General features: G+C 38.6%; 1 protein-coding gene across 10 annotated transcripts in view; it reads right to left on the bottom strand.

The window, feature by feature from the left end:
• Window positions 1-20,983, bottom strand: part of ADAM22 (ADAM metallopeptidase domain 22) — a 222,781-nt gene that overhangs the window by 64,634 nt on the left and 137,164 nt on the right. For all 10 annotated transcript variants that reach the window (XR_010663779.1, XM_065939998.1, XM_065939996.1 and 7 more), the window contains exons 5-7: window positions 14,723-14,805; window positions 6,279-6,342; window positions 4,177-4,246 (exon numbers count right to left, since the gene is read on the bottom strand). Coding sequence is in view for 9 of the 10 variants with exons in the window: in XM_065939998.1 (XP_065796070.1) it covers window positions 4,177-4,246; window positions 6,279-6,342; window positions 14,723-14,805 (217 nt within the window). In the remaining variant the exon portion in view is untranslated. The remainder of the gene's footprint in view (window positions 1-4,176; window positions 4,247-6,278; window positions 6,343-14,722; window positions 14,806-20,983) is intronic.

The raw sequence follows: 20,983 nt of genomic DNA, 5'->3' as shown, positions 1-20,983 counted from the left end.
TAATTGGTATAAATTATATAAATTTACTTTAATCAACAATGATTATTATAATTATAATCTAAAAATTATATAATTATACATAATTATTATTAATTTTATAATATAAATATCACATAATGAAAATATAGAACATTAGGTAATTGCATTTATATTAATATAAATAAACATACCACAAAGGAATAAAATTCAAAAAAATCTCAAGCATTATTCCAGTTCTAATTTATCTCAAAATTTTTCTCATATTTCTCTTATAAATACCATCATATTAAAAAAAACCAACATATTTTTAATGGTAAATCATCTAAATAGCCACTTGACCTTCCCTTCCACTACTAATCTTCACTAAAGAATGACACACCAAAGGTTGGTGAAGATGTGGAACAATTAGAACTCTCATGTAATGCTGAGAGTATACAACGGTATCACCACTTCACGAAAAGGTTCAGAGATTTTTCATTCAACAGTAGTTCTTAAATTGTGTTCCTTGGACTAGGGACATTAGCATTACCTGAGAACTTGGAAAAGTAAATTCTCATAACCCACCCAAGACGTTCTTAATCAAAAGCTCTAGAAATTTGTGCAGCCACTATGAAAAGCATTACGAATATTTCTCAAAATATTTAAATAGAAATACCATATGATTGTAATAATCTTACTTCTAGGCATATAACCTAAGGAATTTAAATCAGGGTCTCAAAGAAGTGTCTTCACTCCCTTGTTCATTGCAACATTATTGACAGCAGTCAAGATACAGAAGCAACCTAAATGTCCATCAGTGGATGAATGGATAAAGAGTATATGGTATATACACACAATGGGATATTAATCAGTCTTATAAAAGAAAATCCTGCCATTTGCAACAACACAGGTGAACCTAGAGGACATTCTGTTAAGTGAAATAAGCCAGACAAAGAAGGACAAATACTACATTATACCATTTACATGACGAATCTAAAATAGTCAAATCAGAGACACAGTGATTAGAATGGTGGCTGTCAGGGGCTGGGAGGAGGGAATATGAGGAGTTACTAGTCAAAGTGGACAAAGATTTAGTTATACAAGATGAATAAGTCTTAGAGAGCTACTGTACAGTTTAGTGCCTACAGTTAACGATACTGTATCGTATACCTAAAAATTTGCTAAGAGGTTAGATTTTATGTTAATGGTTTTTATCACCATCACCATAAATAGGATAGGAGGAAACTTTTGGAATGGATGAATATGTTTATGGCATAGGTTGTGGTGATTTCATGGATGTATATTTACCTCCAAACTCCTCAAGTTCTATACATTAAATACATACAGCCTTTTGTATTTCAGCTATACCTCAATAAAGTAGCTGAAAAAAATAACCTGAAGATAAGGCCACCAACCTGGGTTTACCAAGTCCTCCAGGTGATTCTGGTACATGCTGAAGCTTGAGAACAATACTATATAGTTAAAGACATACTACCTTGTGACCCAGTTATTAAACTCCCAGGTATTTGATAGAGAAATGTAAATGTGTGCCCCCAAAAAAGATTTTTACAAGAATATTCATAGTTGTTATATTCATAATAGCCCCAAACTAGAAGCAATCCAAATGTCCATCGACAGAAGAGATGAAAAATTGTGCTATCTGCAAACAGTAGGAACATACTCAAAAATTAAAATAGAGAACTATCTCTGCCTTTGACAACATGGATTTCAGGCATGTGCTAATAAGCAAAAGAAGCTGAATATGATGAAGGAGTCCATTTGTATGAACAGGTGAAACTAATCTACAGTGAAAAAAGTCAGAAAAGGGACTGCAGAAGTAGGAGAAACTGACAGAAAAGGGACACAAAGGAAATTACTGGGGTAATGGAAATACTCTACTTTTCATCAGGGGAGGACAAGAGTGTCAGAACTCGGGAAATAGTACACAAAATTGGTGTATTTCATCATAGTAATTTTCTATTGCAGTATAACTAACATATAATATCATACTATTTTCAGGTGTACAAAATAGTGATTAAATATTTATATACATTTCAAAATGGTTACCACTGTAAGCCCAGTTATCATCTGTATCTGTACAAAGTTATCACAATATTATTGACTATGTTCCCTATGCTTTACATTACATTCCCACGATTTCTTTACTTTATAACTGGAAGTTTGTATCTCTAAACCTCCTTTTCCTCTTTTGGCTGGCCCCCATATGCTCTGGTCACTACCCCCTTGTTCTCTATGTTTATGAGTCTATTTCTGTTTTGTTTGCTTTTGTTGGTTGGTTGGTTGCTTTTTCATCATATTAATTTTTAAACAGTGAGTGTTAGGTGGTCATATTTAAACAAAAAAAACTTTTCTTAAAATGTGTTCTTAGGAAAAGAAAACTAGTCTTGAGAGATGTGTCAGGTAAAATAAAACATTCCATAATCAAACAAGATTGGGGAACACCTGATCATATTCTATCTCTGGGAAATACATAATGCATAGCAAAAGAGACATAACATAACCCACAACCCAGTGACACTTTATTAAACCTAAAATTTTAAAAAGCTTAGTTTTCAGCTTATACAACAAAAAATTGCAGCTTTGACATTTATTTTTTGTTTCCTTCCAATTTGTCATAGTAAGTCTAAAGAGCTTGAGGCAAATAATACTCTTAAAATGAATACTGTCAACTTCTGATACTAAAAGATAACCAGGAACAAACTGGGGTTTTTTCAAAGAAAATGGTCAAAACTCATTTTTCATAGCAGAAAAATAACTGAGTCAACTCCAAAGTTTCTGTTGTAAAGAAATTCTGAATGAAGTTTCTTAAAAACTATTATAAGATTGTATCATGGCAAGCCTATAATAAAGTCCCTAGTGGGGAACCTTTCTTGATTATTTTAAATATTAAATAATGTTTATTGCTTTCAGTAATGCCTATTGGATTGTTCTCAAGCAGCTAATCATGATTTATTTTCTTACCATAATAGGGATTGTAAAAAGTTTCATATGATAATGAAAGAACAGTATAAAGCATCTATGTGAAGTAAAAGTATCTACTGTGCATTTGCAGATTTTCCCAAATAGCAAATTCTATAAACTAGGAACTTTGATCCCTTTGGCAGCAGGAGAGAAGGGGTGAGTTCTGTTTCTCTTTAGGGTAACTGCAAAAGGTCGAGGAGTTACAAATTTATTTCAGAGGAAGGAACATTTGAAAACACTTATTTCATTTTCTAATGAGGAGACAATGCAGCCTTTAAGTCATTTTCCTAAGCAGCAGTTCAGACTTTGCTTTAGTAAGTTTTCCATTTGCCCTGGTGCCTGTCTCCCAAGGCACATTCTCGTAGTGCCATAATCCAAACACCCACTCAGCCTCTTACTAGCTGTGGAACTCTAGAAAAGACAAACTAGCTGAGCTTCTGTTTGTTCATCTATAAAATGGGAATAATAATATTGACCTCACAGAGTTGTTGGAAAGACTAAAAAATGTTTAAAAATTAGACTATACTATGGCCATAATCAGGGTTGGCTAAGTAGGGGAGGAAGCATCTCCACATCAGCTATACCCTATCTTTAGAAGGAGAACACGAAAATGAGTCCAGTGTGGACAGAGACAAATGCACTCTGCATAATCATTGCTCCTCTAACAAGGTCAAAGCATGAAAACCCTGCCCTTCTCACCAAAAGATATGGATGCAACTCTCAAATTAAACCTATAAATAGATGGACCCACAAACATACATTGGAAGGAAAAATCAATTTCACAAATAGCACATCATCATAATAATAAATATTAATCTACAATGGTTCTTTCTTAAAATGCTTTTCTTCAAAAATAAATGAGAAAATAAATAATAAATGGGAAAATATTTACAGGTTCATCTCTATGTGTACAAACTGAGTATTTCATCAAGAGTGAATTTTATATATTCTACCTATGCAGACCAATTTTTGCTTTAACAAAGTAAAAGAATACTTTGAGCCTTATAATTTTAATAAGCTCTTCTTTGTTGAGTTCAAGCAATATCTTTCCAAACTCACCCACTATAAACATGAGGTCAGTTTGCATTTTTTTCTCTCTCTTGATGTCACTTGACTTTCTAAAACTGTTATGAGCAGTCATAGGCTAATGATATTCCACATATAATTAGTTCTAAAGCATTAAAATGAATTATTAAACCTGTCTTTTTTTAAAAAATCACTATATGAAAATCATACCAGATGGAAGATCATCCAAGGGAAATTCAAACAGTCTGGATTTGTAAACCGAATGAAAATGGAAATCCTCCTGAAATAACACAAACGAGAGATGAGGCACATACAACCAGAAATCTCCAGGCTCAGGTGATCATAGCTGGGGGAGGTGAAACCTTAAAAGAACCATTGCTTGACTACACATTCTCTCAAGTTTGGGAAGGCGATGAGCCTTTGCATATCCCTCCCATTCACTCCTATATTACCCCAGCACCACAGTGACAGCCCATTAGAAGCAAAATGCCTTCACGGATGGAGAAGCCAAAGCCTGTGGTAATGGAAAAGAAATGAATGCACCTATTCCGCCAAGGAGAAGTAAGACATCTGGGGAAAGGGGTTAATGTTTTCTATGACTGGTTCCTTTCCATGAGGCCCTGCCTCCTGTTAGGGCCTGACAACTTTGCCAGGCGGACTGCAGAGCTAACAGTCTTCCTGTTGGGAAGCAGAGTAACTGGCACAATCAGAATGCCCGCAGCAGACCCTGCCTCAAAATTCAAGTGTCATACAAACATCTGTAAAAATCCAACAGACAAAAAACCATGTTTCATCTAAGAAAAATTAATGAGCATTCAAATAATTTCATCTGGCTTCCTTCAATTACTAAAAAAGGAAGGTCATAAATAGTCACGTTTCATGATATCACTTTTTTAAAAAATCACACTGTCAAGCAAAGGGACAGGACAGCTTTCAGTGGGTACTTGGAAAGTAACACAAAACAGACAGTTTCCCATACAAGAGTATTTATGAGCGGGAGAACAATCAGCGTTTCTTGACATTATTTACCTCTCCAAGTACTTGATTGGTGTTCCATGATACGTGGAAGAATATTTGTGTGTACAGAGCTAGGATGGAATGCATCATGTTTCTCTGTAGTCAGTAAGAGCAACCATTTTCTAATTTGTGAGAAAGTGAATGTTTAAACTAAACTGAGGAAGAGAACTGAGATAACCTGGATTTCTCTAAATTTCATCAGCATGGGGCCTTAAAGAAAACAGGCAATAGAGAAAACTCTGGAATCTAGAAAAGAAAAAGAGTGGGAAATCACATTATCTGTGGATTTGACCTATCATGAAATGTCTATGTCCCTTTCAAACTCATGCTTTAAGTCCTAAATTCCTAATGTGATTGTATTTGGAGATAGGGTCAGAGGGATGCGATAAAGGTTAAGAGAGATCACAAGAGTGAGGTCCTAGTCTGATAAGGCTGCTGCCCTGATGAGAAGAGGAAGAGACCCCAGACCTCACAGAACACCGTCTGCACCCCAAGGAGAGAGCCCTCAATGGACACTGACCCCACTGGCACCATGAAATTGGATTTTCAGTCCCCAGACTGTGAGAAAATAAATTCATGTTGTTTAAGCCCTCTAGACTGACAGACCACAGCGCATCACGGTGAAGTTAGTAATGAAGGCTTCAGAATACCTCAGAAGGAACGTATTTCCAGCAGATGGGAAGAGTAAGGGGAAGATTTCTTTTAAAAAAAGAGCACTGTGGTTTTGTCTTGCTGCTGTCCAACTCTTTGTGACCCCATGGCCTGCAGCATACCAGGCCTCCCTGTCCTTCACGGTCTTCAGTATTCATAATTTGGGCAAACTCCAGGAGATAGTGGAGGACAGGGAAGCCTGGTGTGCTGCAGTTCATGGGGCCCCAAAGAGTCAGACCTGACTCAGCAACCGAACAGCAACAAGGCAAAACCACAGTGATCTTTAAAAAAAAATCTACCTCTTACTTTTACTCTTTGCTGGAAATACTTTTCCTCTGAGGTGTTCTGAAGCCTTCATTACTATCGCCACCATAATGTGCTGTGGTCTGTCTTAGTCTGGGTGGTTTAAACAAGATAAATTTATTTTCTCACAGTCTGAGGTTTTCCCTTATTCACTATTTAAAAAATATATATATTATACACATTATATATATATGTATATATTATATGTCTATGTTTATACATATATTCTTGACTCTGAAATATGAAAAGAAAGCAAAATAGAAAAAAGAAAAAAAAAAGAGGGGGAAAGAAATCCCACAGCATTGTTTACATTTGCCATGGCAAAGAGAAGGAGCACTTACTTGGGAGGTGTCATTTCCTTCCGGCTCAATGAGATAGGTGTGGTTCCCATCATAGAACATCCCACTGCCAAGGATAAGAAAACAGTTAGGCCTGGCAATTGACTCCTGCCTCAGAACCAGATCATTTTAAAGTCAGCAGCAGCCGGAGGACCAGTTTATTTCTCAAACCCTACTTTTCAGTCCTACCTATCACATGCAGTGCCCACCACATACCACACACACATGCACCACACATAACACACACACACACACCACACATACATATACACCCCCACATCATACACTCACACCACCACATACCACACACACACAAGACACACACACCACCCACCCATACACATACACTCCCACATCATACACTCACACCACCACACACCACAAACACACACCCCCCCATACACCATACATCACACACTACATCTCCACATATATAAACACCACATACCACACTCACATGTGCCACACAACACACATATCCCAATCCGTATATCTTACACATACACATGCCATACATTACACACACACCCACACACACTGCTGAGAAGGAAAGGCTTTGCCCCTGACTCCCCGTAAGCAGCAGGGTCCCCCCCATCCTAACTCTTCCCCAGGCTCGGGACTGCTGTTGCTTCTGCTGCTGTTTAGTTGCTTCAGTTGTGTCTGACTCTGGGGCTCAGGATGACCATCCTCCAACTGTGACCCATTATTCCTTCCTCCAACATATAAGTCTAAAACTTTAAAACGCAAAATATCACCTGGAAAGCATATAAAAATTCAAAACTCTCAGGATCCTCTCGGACCTCCAGGCTAGAATCCAGGAAACCGCATTTTAAACAAACCCCCAGTGGTTCTGAGGCAGTTGGCCAGGGGTTATACAGAGCCTGGCCTAAGCTGCATACTTGGAAGATGCTCTAGCAGGAAGAGCTGACATATTTTAACAACTCATTGTGAGCTAAATCCTTTACGTTCATTTCATCTTTTCCACAAATCTATGCTGGAGGTACAATGACTACCCACATTTCACAAGTTACAGAAACTGAAGAGACAAGAAACCAAGAGACAAGTGGCTGAGAAGTAGCTGACCCAGGCAAGGCAACTGGCCACACACCTTCATTCATACAACAGGGTGGTAACGGTGAGGGTGGTGAGAACCAGTCAAATTCTGAATATTTTTCCAACGTAGAATCAGTAGGACTAGTTAATGGATTTAAAATGGAGTTTGCAAGGAAGAGAAGAGTCAGTGAAGACTCCAAGGTTTTGACATGAGCAACTGGAAAAATGGTGTTTCATAAGATCCGTTTAATAGATGGAAAAGGCTGCAGGAAGAGCAAAATAGGATGGGCACAAGGAAGCGAGATGCAGGATGTAGGGTGCAAATCCAGAGTTCAATTTGGGACCTCCTTGGCTAGAGATGACTTACAGCCAATTGAGAAATTCTCTGGGGCATCCTAAGCTACATATGGTCTCAGCTCCCACTCAGAGAGATCCTAATAGCCCCTCCTTTTAGAGGAATGTGGTCTTTCTATTAACGTCAGCTTCCTCCTGATACTGAAGGAACTTGTCTTTACCACTCAGGCATCTGAGAAGAGTAAAGTTGTGAGCTTCTGCAGTCATTTATCAATGTTAGGTGGAAGTGACTGCATGAAGCCCAAGTTGCTAACCACAGAACAGTATGTGTCTTTCATTGATCACTTAGTGAAATCTGCTGGTTTTCCTGAGCTATAATTATAACCGCCTCCAGCTCTGTCTCTATCCAAATCCTTTCGTTCTGCAGTAACATCTTCCACATGTCCTCAACTTTCATATAGAACTTAGAACTGCCCTTTACACATGTGTAATGTTTTCGACCCAAAGTGCACTTTCTGAATTTGAGTGACACTGCATTTGAAATTTAAAGATAAACAGATGCGGATTGTAGGATATTACTGACAATATATACCTAAGGAATCAGTGAGGGAAAACTTTTCAAAACAGTAGACAAATATGGTAGTGAACATTCTGCTGATAACTGGTCAGATCCATCCAGAAAACTGTACAAAACGATCACCCTTTGCCAAAGTTCACACGACTACACTGATTAAATAGCAAGCAGATGGCTTTGTTTAAACAGTATCAGGGGCTATTTCCTCTTGAGTTAGTTTAGTATCCAATGCAAAAATCAGTCACTTTTTATTGAACTCAAACATCTTGATACACAGTATAAACAAAGCAGATTCTAACACCATACATATATAGAAGATTCTGGTTCCATAAATGAAAATATGCCATGTTTAATTAAAAATATGTTCAAATCTTTAACAATTAAAAAGCAGGTATGTTTCATTTGCTTTCTTCGACAATTGAAACCTTTCTGGTAGATTTTTTATAAATTCCAGGAAGTATACTAAGTCCATCACACAGTTTATAACTTGCAAAAATCTATAGCTAGGACCAAGTCATTACTGGCCAGTTGAGAGAGGTAAAAATTTTTAAAGTTGCCATCAAAACAAGACTGTAAAAGGAAATAGTCATTCTTATAAACTGCCACAAGTGGGCAATAAATTTACAGTTGATTCCATTCCTTAATGTTCCCATAGTTACAGGATTTTGTCAAAACATCAAGCATAGCAGGACCAAAACACTGACTCTTAGGTCTTCAAATTTGAAAATAATATGTACCTGCAGGTTCTTTATGGAAAAGATATGAGTTTGATTATTTTACCCATTATGTTCTTTAATGGAATTCTGTAAATCAAGAAAATGAAAACTCACAACATGCATTTGGCAATTTATAGAAGATGAGTCATGGATGAAATAATATCTCATATTGAATCACTACAAATGAGACAACATAAATTATTTACTATTTAGAAATAGCTCCCCTAAATATTTCTGTCAGCAATGTTTGTTCATAAGGTAAAATCAAGATGAGAAGTAATAAAGGAACAAACAGTGAATTTATTTAACATGCTTATAAAAGTCTACATACACCAAAACACACTTATGCACAAACCTGACAATGTTCCTACACACAGTGGGCTTTCTGTTTGTTTTTGTTTAGTCTTAAGTGAAAAATGTTCTAAAGGGAGAAGTAAATTTTACTTAGATAAAACACCTCAGTTAGTCACTAAAATGTCCTTCAAGTTCCCTTCCCATCTTCTTTCAAAGGACTGCATAGGATTAGTAGCTGTTGGTCTGAGGGTCTCGGGTCTATTAGGGTTTCTAGAAGGCGGTAATACATTTTCTCTGCTCTTATGATGTTATATCCACTTGGAAAATTGTGGGGGGGTTGGTAATGGAACACGTACTGGGCAAGATGCTTAAACTGTGACTTTGGACTGAGATGTTAAGAGGAAGAGAGAGGAAGGGAAAAGCCTACAATAGACACTTGCTGTCACAAGAGTCGGCAGACGCAGTGTACTATTTCTGGCTGACAGTTGTGCTCGCCTTGAGATCAGAGACAACAATATTATTGCTAGAGGATACATCAATGTTTGTTTCCAGATTAAGAAAGCCGAGGCTCTCACATGTTAGGTACGGGCTCCATGTTTGTAAAAATGTCTCCTTATTCAGAGGATTTATTTAAAACTAGTAAAATAGCCTTTTCGAACAAATAGTAAGCGAACTTACTGTCTTGCTCTCAGGCACGTGAGCTCCTTTCTTTGGTTATTTGTCTGATCCCTGTGTTATCTTCTTCCTGCCTCTCAAGTATCTAGTGCCAGAGCCTAAGTAGAAGTACAACTTGGGCAGACTGGCCAGATTCCCCAACCTTTCCCATTAGGGCTCTTTTCTCAATTTCTTGGAAGACATGACAGTTGAACCCCTCTCCTGTAAGATCCCTTGAAAGCCTGTTCCAGGGTCCATTCCATCTTCTTCAGGTAATGACTCTTTGGAATCCTTATGGACGATCTCACTTTTCAGTGACCACTCCCCTCTTGCATTTTTCTCAGTTTTTTCTTTTTTTTCTTTCATTGAAAACAAAGGCACCTACCACATTCCATAGCACGAAGCTGGGCTAGGTTTAGCTTTCCCATTAGACTGGGAGCTCTTGGGGACAGCGCTCACGTTCTGATCTCCTTAATATTCCAAGCAGCTGGCACACAGCAGATGCTCCATAACTGTTTGTTAGATGAAAACACCCATGTTTCTAACTTGGTAACAGACAGGAAGTCTTTTAAAGATTTCAAACAAGAAATTCACAAAACTGAAGTGTGATTGGTTCCTGCCCCAAAATAAGTAGCAAAAAAAGAGCTGAGATGATTTAGACTAACCAGAATGCTGAACTTAGATCATGAGCTCTTTATTGCAAAAGTCAGGCTTACAATGAAGGAAGTAGAGAAACCACTAGGCAACTCATGTATGACCTAAATCAAATCCTTTATGATTATACAGCAGAAGTGACAAAGAGATCAAGGGATTATATCTGGGTGACAGAGTCCCTGAAGAACTATGGACGAAAGTTTGAAACATTGTACAGGAGGCAGAAACCAAAACCATTCCAAAGAAAAAGGAATGAAAAAAGGCAAAGTGGCTGTCTAAGAAGGCTTTAGAAATAGCTGAGAAAAGAAGTGAAAGACACGGTAGAAAGGGATATATCCATCTGAGTGCAGAGTTTCAGAGAAGAGCAAAGAGAGATAGGAAGGCCTTCTTAAATAAACAGTGCAAAGAAACAGAGGAAAACAATACAATGGGAAAGACTAGAGGTATCTTCAAGAAAATTGGAGATATGAAGGGAATAGTTCATGCAAGGATGGGCCTGATAAAGGCAGAAACAGTAAGGACTTAACAGAAGTAGAAGATATTAAGAAGAGGTGGCAACAATACACAGAACTGTACAAAACAGGTCTCAATGAGCTGGATAACCATGATCGTGTGATCACTTACCTAGAGCCAGACATCCTGGAGTGTGAAGTCAAGAGGGCGTTAGGAAGCATTACTATGAACAAAGAGAGTAGAAGGACAGAATTCCAGATGAGCTCTTTCAAATCCTAGAAGATGATGCTGTTAAAGTGCTAGACTCAATATGTCAGCAAATTTGGGAAAATCTGCACTGGCCATAGGACTGGAAAAGGTCAGTTTTCATTTCAATCCCCAAGAAGGACAATGCCAACGAATGCTCAAACTACCATACAATTGTGCTCATTTCACATGCTGCCAAGGTTATGCTCAAAATCCTTCAAGATAAACTTCAGATGTACAAGATGGGTTTCAAAGAAGCAGAGGAATCAGAAATCAAATTGTCAACATTGGCTGGATCACAGAAAAAACAAGAGAATTCCAGAAAAACATCTACTTCTGCTTCACTGGCTACACTAAAGCCTTTGTGTGGATCACAACAATCTGGGGAAAATTTTCAAAGAGATGAGAGTACCAGACCACCTTGCCTGTCTCCTGAGAAATCTGTGTGTGGGTCGAGAAGCAACAGTTAGAACCTGACATGGAACAACAGACTGGTTCAAAACTGGGAAAGAAGTATGTCAAGGCTGTGAGCTTCCCAATTGACCCAGTGGGTAAAGAATCTGCTTGCAATGCAGGAGATACAGGCAGTTCATTCCTGGGTCTGGGAGATCCCCTGGAGGAGGGTGTGGCAATCCACTCCAGTATTCTTGCCTGGAGAATCCTATGGAGAGAGAAGCCTGGTGGGCTACAGTCCATAGGGTCACAAAGAGCAAGGCACGAGTACAGAAATGGAACACAAACATATGCACGTACACAAGTTAAGGCTGTATACTGCCATTCTGCTTATTTAACTTACATGAGGGTTCAGTACAGTTCAGTCACTCAGTCATGTCCAACTCTTTGTGACCTCATGGACTGCAGCACCAGGCTTCCCTGTCCATCACCAACTCCTGGAGCTTGCTCAAACTCATGTCCATCGAGTCGGTGATGTCATCCAATCATCTCATCCTCTGTCATCCCCTTCTTCTCCTGCCTTCAGTCCTTCCCAGCATCAGGGTCTTTTCTAATGAGTCAGCTCTTCGTATCAGGTGGCCAAAGTATTGAAGTTTTAGCTTCAACATCAGTCCTTTCAATGAATATTCAGGACTGATTTCCTTTAGGATGGACTGGTTGGATCTCCTTGTAGTCCAAGGGACTCTCAAGAGTCTTCTCCAACACCACAGTTCAAAAGCATCAATTTTTTGGCACTCAGCTTTCTTTATAGTCCAACTCTCACATTCATACATGACTACTGGAAAAACCATAGCCTTGACCAGCCTTTGTCAGCAAAGTAACATCTCTGCTTTTTAATGTCCTGTCTAGGTTTGTCATAGCTTTTCTTCCAGAGCAAGGGTCTTTTAATTTCATGACTGCACTCACCATTTGCAGTGACTTTGGAGCTCAAAAAAATCAAGTCTGTCACTCTTTCCATTGTTTCCCCATCTATTTGCCATGAAGAGAGGGGACCAAATGCCATGATCTTTGTTTTTTGAATGTTGAGTTTTAAGCCAGCTTTTTCACTCTCCTCTTTCACTCTCATCAAAAGGCTCTCTAGTTCTTCCTCGCTTTCTGCCAAAAGGGTGGTGTTATCTGCTTATCTGAGGTTATTGATATTTCTCCCGGCAATCTTGATTCCAGCTTGTGCTTTATCCAGTCCAGGATTTTGCATGATGTCCTTTGCATAATAGTTAAATAAGCAGGGTGACAATATACAGCCTTGATGTACTCCTTTCCCAATTTGGAACCAGTCTGTTGTTCCATGCCCAGTTCTAACTGTTGATTCCTGACCTGCATACAGATTTTTAAGGATGCAGGTAAGGTGGTCCAGTATTCCCAGACACCTGGGAGAATTTTCCATTTTGTTGTGATCTATACAGGCAAAGGCTTTGGTGTAGTAGTCACTAAAGCAGAAGTATATGCAGAGTTCATCATGTGAAATGCCAGGCTGGATGAATCATAAGCTGGAATCAAGATTTCCAGGAGAAATATCAACAACCTCAGATATGCAAGTGATACCACTCTAATGTTATCATTAAGAAAGCGAAGGGGACCTAAAGAGCCTCTTGATGAGAGTAAAAAAGGAGAGAGAAGAAGTTGGCTTAAAACTCAATATTCAAAAAACAAAGATCATGGCATCTGGTCCTATCACTTCATGGCAAATAGAGGAGTAAAAAGTATAAACAGTGACAGATTTTATTTTCTTGGGCTTCAAAATTACTATGGATAATCACCGTGCTTGCTTCTTGGAAGGAAAGCTATGACAAACCTAGACAGAGGATTAAAAAGCAGAGTCATCATTTTGCCAACAAAAGTCTGTATAATCATCGCTTCTCGGCCTTTTGGCTAAGATCAAGTGTAAAAGTCTGTATAATCAAAGCTATGGTTTTTCCAGCAGGATGTATGGATATGAGATTTGGACCATGAAGAACTGAAGAATTTATGCTTTCAATTTGTAGTGCTGGAGAAGACTCTTCAGAGTCCCTTGGAAAGCAAGAAGATCAAACCAGTGAATCCTAAAAGAAATCTACCCTGAATACTCATTGGAAGGACTGATGCTGAAGCTGAAGCTCCAATACTTCGGCTGCCAAATGCAAAAAGTGGACTCACTGGAGAAGACTGTGATGCCGGGAAAGACTGAAGGCAAAAGGAGTAGGGAGAGGCTGAAGATGAGATGGTTAGATAGCATCACTGACTCAGTGGATGTGGACTGGAGCAAACTCAGGAAATAATGGAGGACAGAGGAACCTGGTGTGATGTGGTCCATGGAATCGTAAAGAGTCAGACATGATTTAATGAAAGAACAACAACAAAATGCTGAGGGATGACAAAGTAGCTTTATAAGGGGTCACAAGACAAGAAAGGGATAGACAGGCACCTGGTATCACCATCATGGACAGGATGGAGGAAGCTGATATATTCCCATGTTAAACACCAGCAAACACACTTTGATAGTGAAAGTTCTGAGAAAGGAAACAAGACCCTGAGGAAGGATGAAGTCCACTCCATAGAAATTTCTGAGAACAAATGGACCCTCCCATGAGTTTGCTGCAGGTTAGGTGGGATTCTGGCTGAATAAAGGGCTAAAATACATGAGCTCCTGTGGTCATCCTTTGTTTTTGTACAAGGAGTCAGGAGTTCCCTGTCTTGAAATTTCTATTATTCCATACATATATAAAAATGAACATCAAGGAAGAAGAAGGACAGAATTGGTAACAAGGGGCTAAACACCCACGGAAACAGAAACCAAAGTTACGCAAACTACTCCTATTTCCATCTGGATGAAACTAGAAAACTGTTTCAAATATCACTAAGGAAGCATATTATAATCATTAGCGCCTCTGGCTTCTGCAACTCTAATTTAACAATCTGCTTGGTTTACAAACCACAGAGGGAAAAAAGCCCTGATCCATCACTGTTTTAAAACTATTAATAGCCCTTGACATAAAATAGAGATTTCAACCGCAGTGCATTAAAAATAAAGTAAATCACTGGGAAAAAATGAATGACGCAAAAACTTTGGGGACACTTACTGAAGTCCATGGCATGTCGACAATGCCACAAATGAGGCAGGATTTCCTCGGATGTGGCCCTGGTAGTAACAGTGTTCTCCCCCCTGAAAGTAGAAAGAGAGAACATAAACCTTTGCCATCACAAGAAGAATCAGTCGCGTCATTTCACAGTCTTCTGCCCACACTGCACCTTCATGTACACAGCTCTGTACAAAGTTTCATTATCCAGATTAGTATCATCAAACCATTTCTAACAGAATTATTCATAAGCACTCCCAGTGAGCTGACTCCAAATCAAAAGATAAGGAAATAAAAGTTGACTGAAGTTTCCTTTTATGTAGGTGATGATAGATGGAACAAAGAAACACATATTGAAATGCCTATGTGACCCCCAGCACCAGGAAAAGTTCGGTGAGCTATTTCCCTAGTTGAGTTCCCCTGAGGAACTCAACCTTGCATGCATGCATGTTAAGTCACTTCAATCATGTCCTCCGACTCTCTGCAACCTTATGGATTTGTAGCCCGCCAGGCTCCTCTGTCCATGGGATTCTCCAGGCAAGAACACTGGAGTGGGTTGCCATGCCCTCCTCCACGGGATCTTCCAGACCCAGGGATTGAACCCATGTCTCTTATGTTTCTTGCATCGAGAGGCAGGTTCCTTACTGCTGGCGCCACCTGGAAAGCTCACTCAACATTGAGTAACAAAAAATGACGATTTTCTCAAAATTAAGCAAAATGAATACAAATCATCTGAGAGTTACTAAATTAAATTAATGGAGGAAAATGCCTTCTTTCATAGTGTTTATATCAAAACTTGACAACTTTATGATATTCTTTTCTCCAACCAGGAATGCCTTTACTGGTAGGCAGTCCAGAGCAGGGTCTAAAATTGAGAATTTTCTTCTACCAGCAAGTCACATTAACTAAATTTCACCAAGAGACTCATTTCTTTGGATTAAATATTCCTGGAAATGTTAGCAGGGTAGAGCCTCTGACATCTCAAGGTGGCACCCTAGTCTTTAGATGCTGGCTACTCAAGAGTGTGGTCTAGAAAACAGCAGCAGCACCAGCATCAACAGAAGCATGTCGGAAATGCAGAATTCCAGGCCCCATCCCAATGGATCAGAATCGGCATTTTTAACAAAGTGCACAATAGTAAAGAATCCACCTGCCAATGCAGGAGATGCAAGAGACGTGGGTTAAATCCCTGGATCAGGAAGATCCCCTGGAGAAGGAAATGGCAACCCACTCCAGTATTCTTGCCTGGAGAATCCCATGGTCAGAGGAGCCTGGCGGGCTACAGTCCATGGAGTCACAAAAAGTCGGACACGACGAGTGACTGAGGACACAGTGGAGCACGAGGTATTTCATACGCACAATAAAGTTTGAGAAGCACAGGTCTAAATGATCTTTCTCATTCCCCCACTAATTTCTCATTTCCTCAGAAGCTGAAAGCTTCTAGTTCAACTGGCTCACTGAGATGTGAAATAGTGACATAAGGACTAAAGGAATGGGTGGTTTAAAGGGGCAAATGTTATCTATTTCACAATGTGTCTTAAGGACTAACCCTACTTAAAATACACAATGCTTTACAAGTGCAGAGGTGAGAACAGGAAGACACAGTAATGGAACAAAGGTGAAGATATTATCTTCACTGGAATTCTGGGGAAGGTGGCCTGTTTCTCCTCATGAGATAATCCCAAGAATAGGGTGAAGTTCAGCTTTGCTGAGGGACAAAGAGCAGGCAGGAAGGCACACAGTGCGAGCCCTGACACCTCCAAATTCCCATGGAGTCACTGAGCATCATGAACTGAAGACTGGGGTTGGACCGGATGGAGGATAAGATAGGGAAGTACTTCAGGTGTGGTTCTGACAGCAGATGGAACCCAGGAGGCCATAGACTTATGGGCAGAAACAAAGTCAGGCTGTGACTTCCAGGAAAGGGTTGGTTTAGATGTTAACAGCTTGAGCTATCAACTCCTTCACTTACTAGTCATACAATCTCAAGCAAATCACAGAGCCTCCCTGTGTAATAATCACATAAAGCTGTTCACAGGAATAAAGAGCTAACATGCATTAAGGGCTTAGGATAATGCTTGGCACTTGGTACACACTCAACAAATGTTTTCCACTATTATAATTACTGTGTGTCACTTATTGTCCTACTCACTTTACACACACAATCTCCCTATCCTCACATCACTTCTACAAAGAAATGTTGCCATCTCTATTTCACATAGGAGGTCACAGTCTCTGAAAGTCAAGGTTGTCTGCCTGGGAAGTTGCCAAGTCAGGGTGCAAACTTTGTGTGAATGTGTGAATGCATCATCTATGTCCTTTCCCATATACTACTTATAAGCTGGACCTAGAACCTCTGAGCTATGCAGTGCAAATCTAAGCTTTACCTAGGCTGATTTTGTTTTATTTGTTTGCCTTGTGTGTCTTTTTTTTTTTTTTTTTTTTTTTTTTAATTATTGGAGTAGCAGTGGGGGAGTAAATTTAACAGAATTTTAAATTCACTCTGTTGGGCTTTTGGACTGGTGAACTATCCACAAGATTAGTGGAGGAGAAGCATTAGTGGAAGCATTTCATTATGCTTCAAATGACCTTGATTTCCTGGACACATCTGATTGGGCTAGAAATCGAAACTTTAGCATTTGATTCTATGTGTGTGCTCAGTCATGTCCTACTCTTTGCAACTCTTTGTAGCCTGCCAGGCTCCTCTGTCCATAGAATTTTCCAGGCAAGAATACTGGAGTGGGTTGCCATTTCCTCCTCCAGGGGAATCTTCCTGACCCAGGGATTGAACCTGCATCTCCTGCATTGGCAGGGGATTCTTTACCACTGCATCACCTGGGAAGCCAAGCATTTGATTGGCCCGACACAAAGACCAACAGTCAATGGGTTGACCTGGAAAAAGAATTCTATCTAAAAGTATCTATTTAAATTGGATACTGACTAAACAAACCCATGAGATCTGTCACAGAAGTCTTAACACTCACAGTGAAAAGTAGCTAGAAAGACAGCAGAAACTAAGATAAATGGTAATCACAAAATTACGGTATCAGATGAGGGAATAATGGAAGTTGACAAGTCATAGTATGCAGGGGAAATATATCAGTGTTAAAGGCACATAAAACATGTTTTATAAATTACTAGTTTTCTTTAAAATACCAACTTTGGAAACATGTTATATTAAATCATAAAAAAGGACAAAGAATTTATGTTTTGATACAATCCTTCATTATACTGGGGCTGTAGATAATAGAAAAAAAATCTTTCACTAATTTTCTGGTTCTGAAAAATAGGAGTCAATCCAAAAACAGCATATGATCATGATCCATCTGCACAAAAACCTAACAAATGAAGCGAAGAGCTCAATATGGTTGAGTCATTATCAAATATTTCCATGACACTTCAAGAAAAGCATAAACACCAGGGGAGCTCTCCTCCATTTAGACTATTATAATTCAAATCTTGAGGCTCTCAACCAGCATTATCTGTAATTTTCCAAATAACAGTGGAAATTAATTTTTGTTATGCAATTTTTTTCAGAAATTATTTGCCATAAATCACTAATTATTTCAACTTAGAACTAAAATGATTTCTTTTTCCTTTGATATGCCTGGAAATATTTCTTAGTCCAGAACAGAGGCCTTACTATTTAAAGGCTCCTGTAATTTATATAAATCTATTGTTAAATTATTAACATAAATAAATAAATTTAATAGAGTTTTGCATTTAAATAAGTATTTTTATATATTGTTCTTAAAATAATAAATACTAACAGCAGAAATCCTAAGAATTCAGGAGTACATGGCACAGAGTAAAAATATCCCCTTCCTACACACTGTCCAGGCTACAATTGTCACCTAAAAGGTAAATACTTTTACCTTTTCTGTGTACCACAGGTTTTGTGTATCATATCAGGAATCACCTATGCATATTTAAGGAATTGTACATATGCATAAATAAACATATATTCTTTCAGTGCACATATAGTTTACACTACCCACACTGTTCTGCCACTTGATTTTTTTTTTTTCTTAAGGTAACCTTGACATCAACCTCTTTCTTTCAATGATGGCAGAATATTCCATCACAGGCATGAACCATAATTCATTTAAACAAACCTGCACAATTGGATGGTGAGGCTACTGCAACAGACATCCTTTCATATATTTTTTGGTGCACTTCTGTCAGTATGTACATAGGCTAGACTACCAGATGTGGCCTGAAAGGGTAATGAATATGTGTATTTAAAGTTTTAGTGGATATTTTAAAGGAGAAATATAATTGTATTCTTTTATACATATCTGTTTTAAAAGATGCTTTGCATTTTAAGATAATAAAATGCAGTTTATTAAAAATTATATATTTCAATAGAGACTAACACTTAAGCCAACTTACTCATATCTTACCAATAATAAAAGGTCTCCATATCTTCATATGACTTTCTTGAGGAAACAGATGCTTTATGGAAGTAGGTCTTACATAAAGAATAACCTAAGACAGATGTTGTAAGAAAAGAAAAAAGCCGGCACATCCCAATAGACTTCAGCCCTTTATTCAACTGCCAGTCATGGTTTTATTCCCTACTATCTCTTTTGTTCCAGAAATCCATTGTCCTTGAAACTTTCCTCATACTACTTGATTTAATAACACAGTCATAACAGTACAGATGTTTATTTTTAGATAATTAGATAGTTGTAGGTAAAAAATTATCTAACTCTATAGAAATGAGCTACATATTAATTCACATGTCATATTGGTTTTTATTTCCTTTGGGTAAAAAAAGCTTATTGCAAATTTAATTCTAGGGAAGTCAAAATAATCATTTATTTGAAAAATTCAAAGACAAACCACATTTTTATTAAGCAGACAGAAAGATCTCAAAAGAAAAGTAGAATTTACTATAAATAGGATGAGATGATAATGCAAAGAAAGTTACTCAGCCTGGGTTATAAAACTATGAAAACTCAGTAAGGAAAACCAATTCCAGTACAGCCACAAGGCCATGGTCATTTGCTCTCAATCCAGATCCTCATAGGAAATAACACCTTTATCAGCTCCAAGATGGACTGGGGTCACCTTTTCCAAAAAGTCTTCTCAGATTCCCTCCTCCTCATAAAATGAAACTTTCTTGTGCTTCATCCAGCCTGGCATTTCACATTTCATAAAAGTTAAATAAGCAGAGTGATAATATGCAGAAATGTACCTGATATGCATGAAGCACAAGCTGGTATCAAGATTGCCGGGAGAAATATCAATAACCTCAGATACACAGATGATGTCATCCTTATGGCAGAAAGTGAAGAACTAAAGAGCCTCTTGATGAAAGTGAAAGAGGAGAGTGAAAATGCTGGCTTAAAACTCAATATTCAAAAAACAAAGATAATGATATCCATCCCATCATTTCATGGCAAATAGATAGGGAAATAATGAAACAGCTGCAGACTTTATTTTTTTTCGCTCCAACATCACTGCAGATGGTGACTGCAGTCATGAAATTAAAAGACACTTGCTCCTTGGAAGAAAAGCTATGACCAACCTAGACAGCATATTAAAAAGCAGAGACATTACTTTGCTGACAAAGGTCCATCTAGTGAAAGCTATGGCTTTTCCTGTAGTCAGGCCTGAATGTGAGAGTTGGACCATAAAGAAAGCTGAGCGCCAAAGAATTGATGCTTTTGAACTGTAGTGTTGGAGAAGACTCTTGAGAGCCCCTTGGACTGCAAGGAGATCAAACCAGCCACTGTTTCCCCATCTATTTGCCATGAGTTGATGGGACTGGATGCCATGATCTTAGTTTTCTGAATGCTGAGTTTTAAGCCAACTTTTCCATTCTCCTCTTTCACTTTCATCAAGAGGCTCTTTAGTTTTTCATCACTTTCTGCCATACGGGTGGTATCATCTGTGTATCTGTTGTTGATATTTCTCCCGGCAATCTTGATTTCAGCTTGTACTTTATCCAGCCCAGAGGTTCTCATGATGTACTCTGCATAGAAATTAATCAGGGTGACAATATACAGCCTTGATGTACTCCATTTCCTATTTGGAACCAGTCTGTTGTTCCATGCCCAGTTCTAACTGTTGCTTCCTGACCTGCATACAGATTTCTCAAGAGGCAGGTCAGGTGGTCCGGTATTCCCAGACCATCCCCAAGTAGAAAACAGCAGAAAGATTGAGATGTTTCAAATCATCATCTGAAGAATGAAAGTGTCAGCCATATCCTGGGCCTTCTGCTTGGTGATGAATGTACTACTTCATGACGACTGAGGA

This window comes from Muntiacus reevesi, chromosome 6, assembly GCF_963930625.1.
Source record: "Muntiacus reevesi chromosome 6, mMunRee1.1, whole genome shotgun sequence".
In the NCBI taxonomy this organism is placed as follows: Eukaryota; Metazoa; Chordata; class Mammalia; order Artiodactyla; family Cervidae; genus Muntiacus; species Muntiacus reevesi.
Note: the sequence above shows the minus strand (reverse complement) of the source record. Positions and strands in the feature narration are given on the sequence as shown.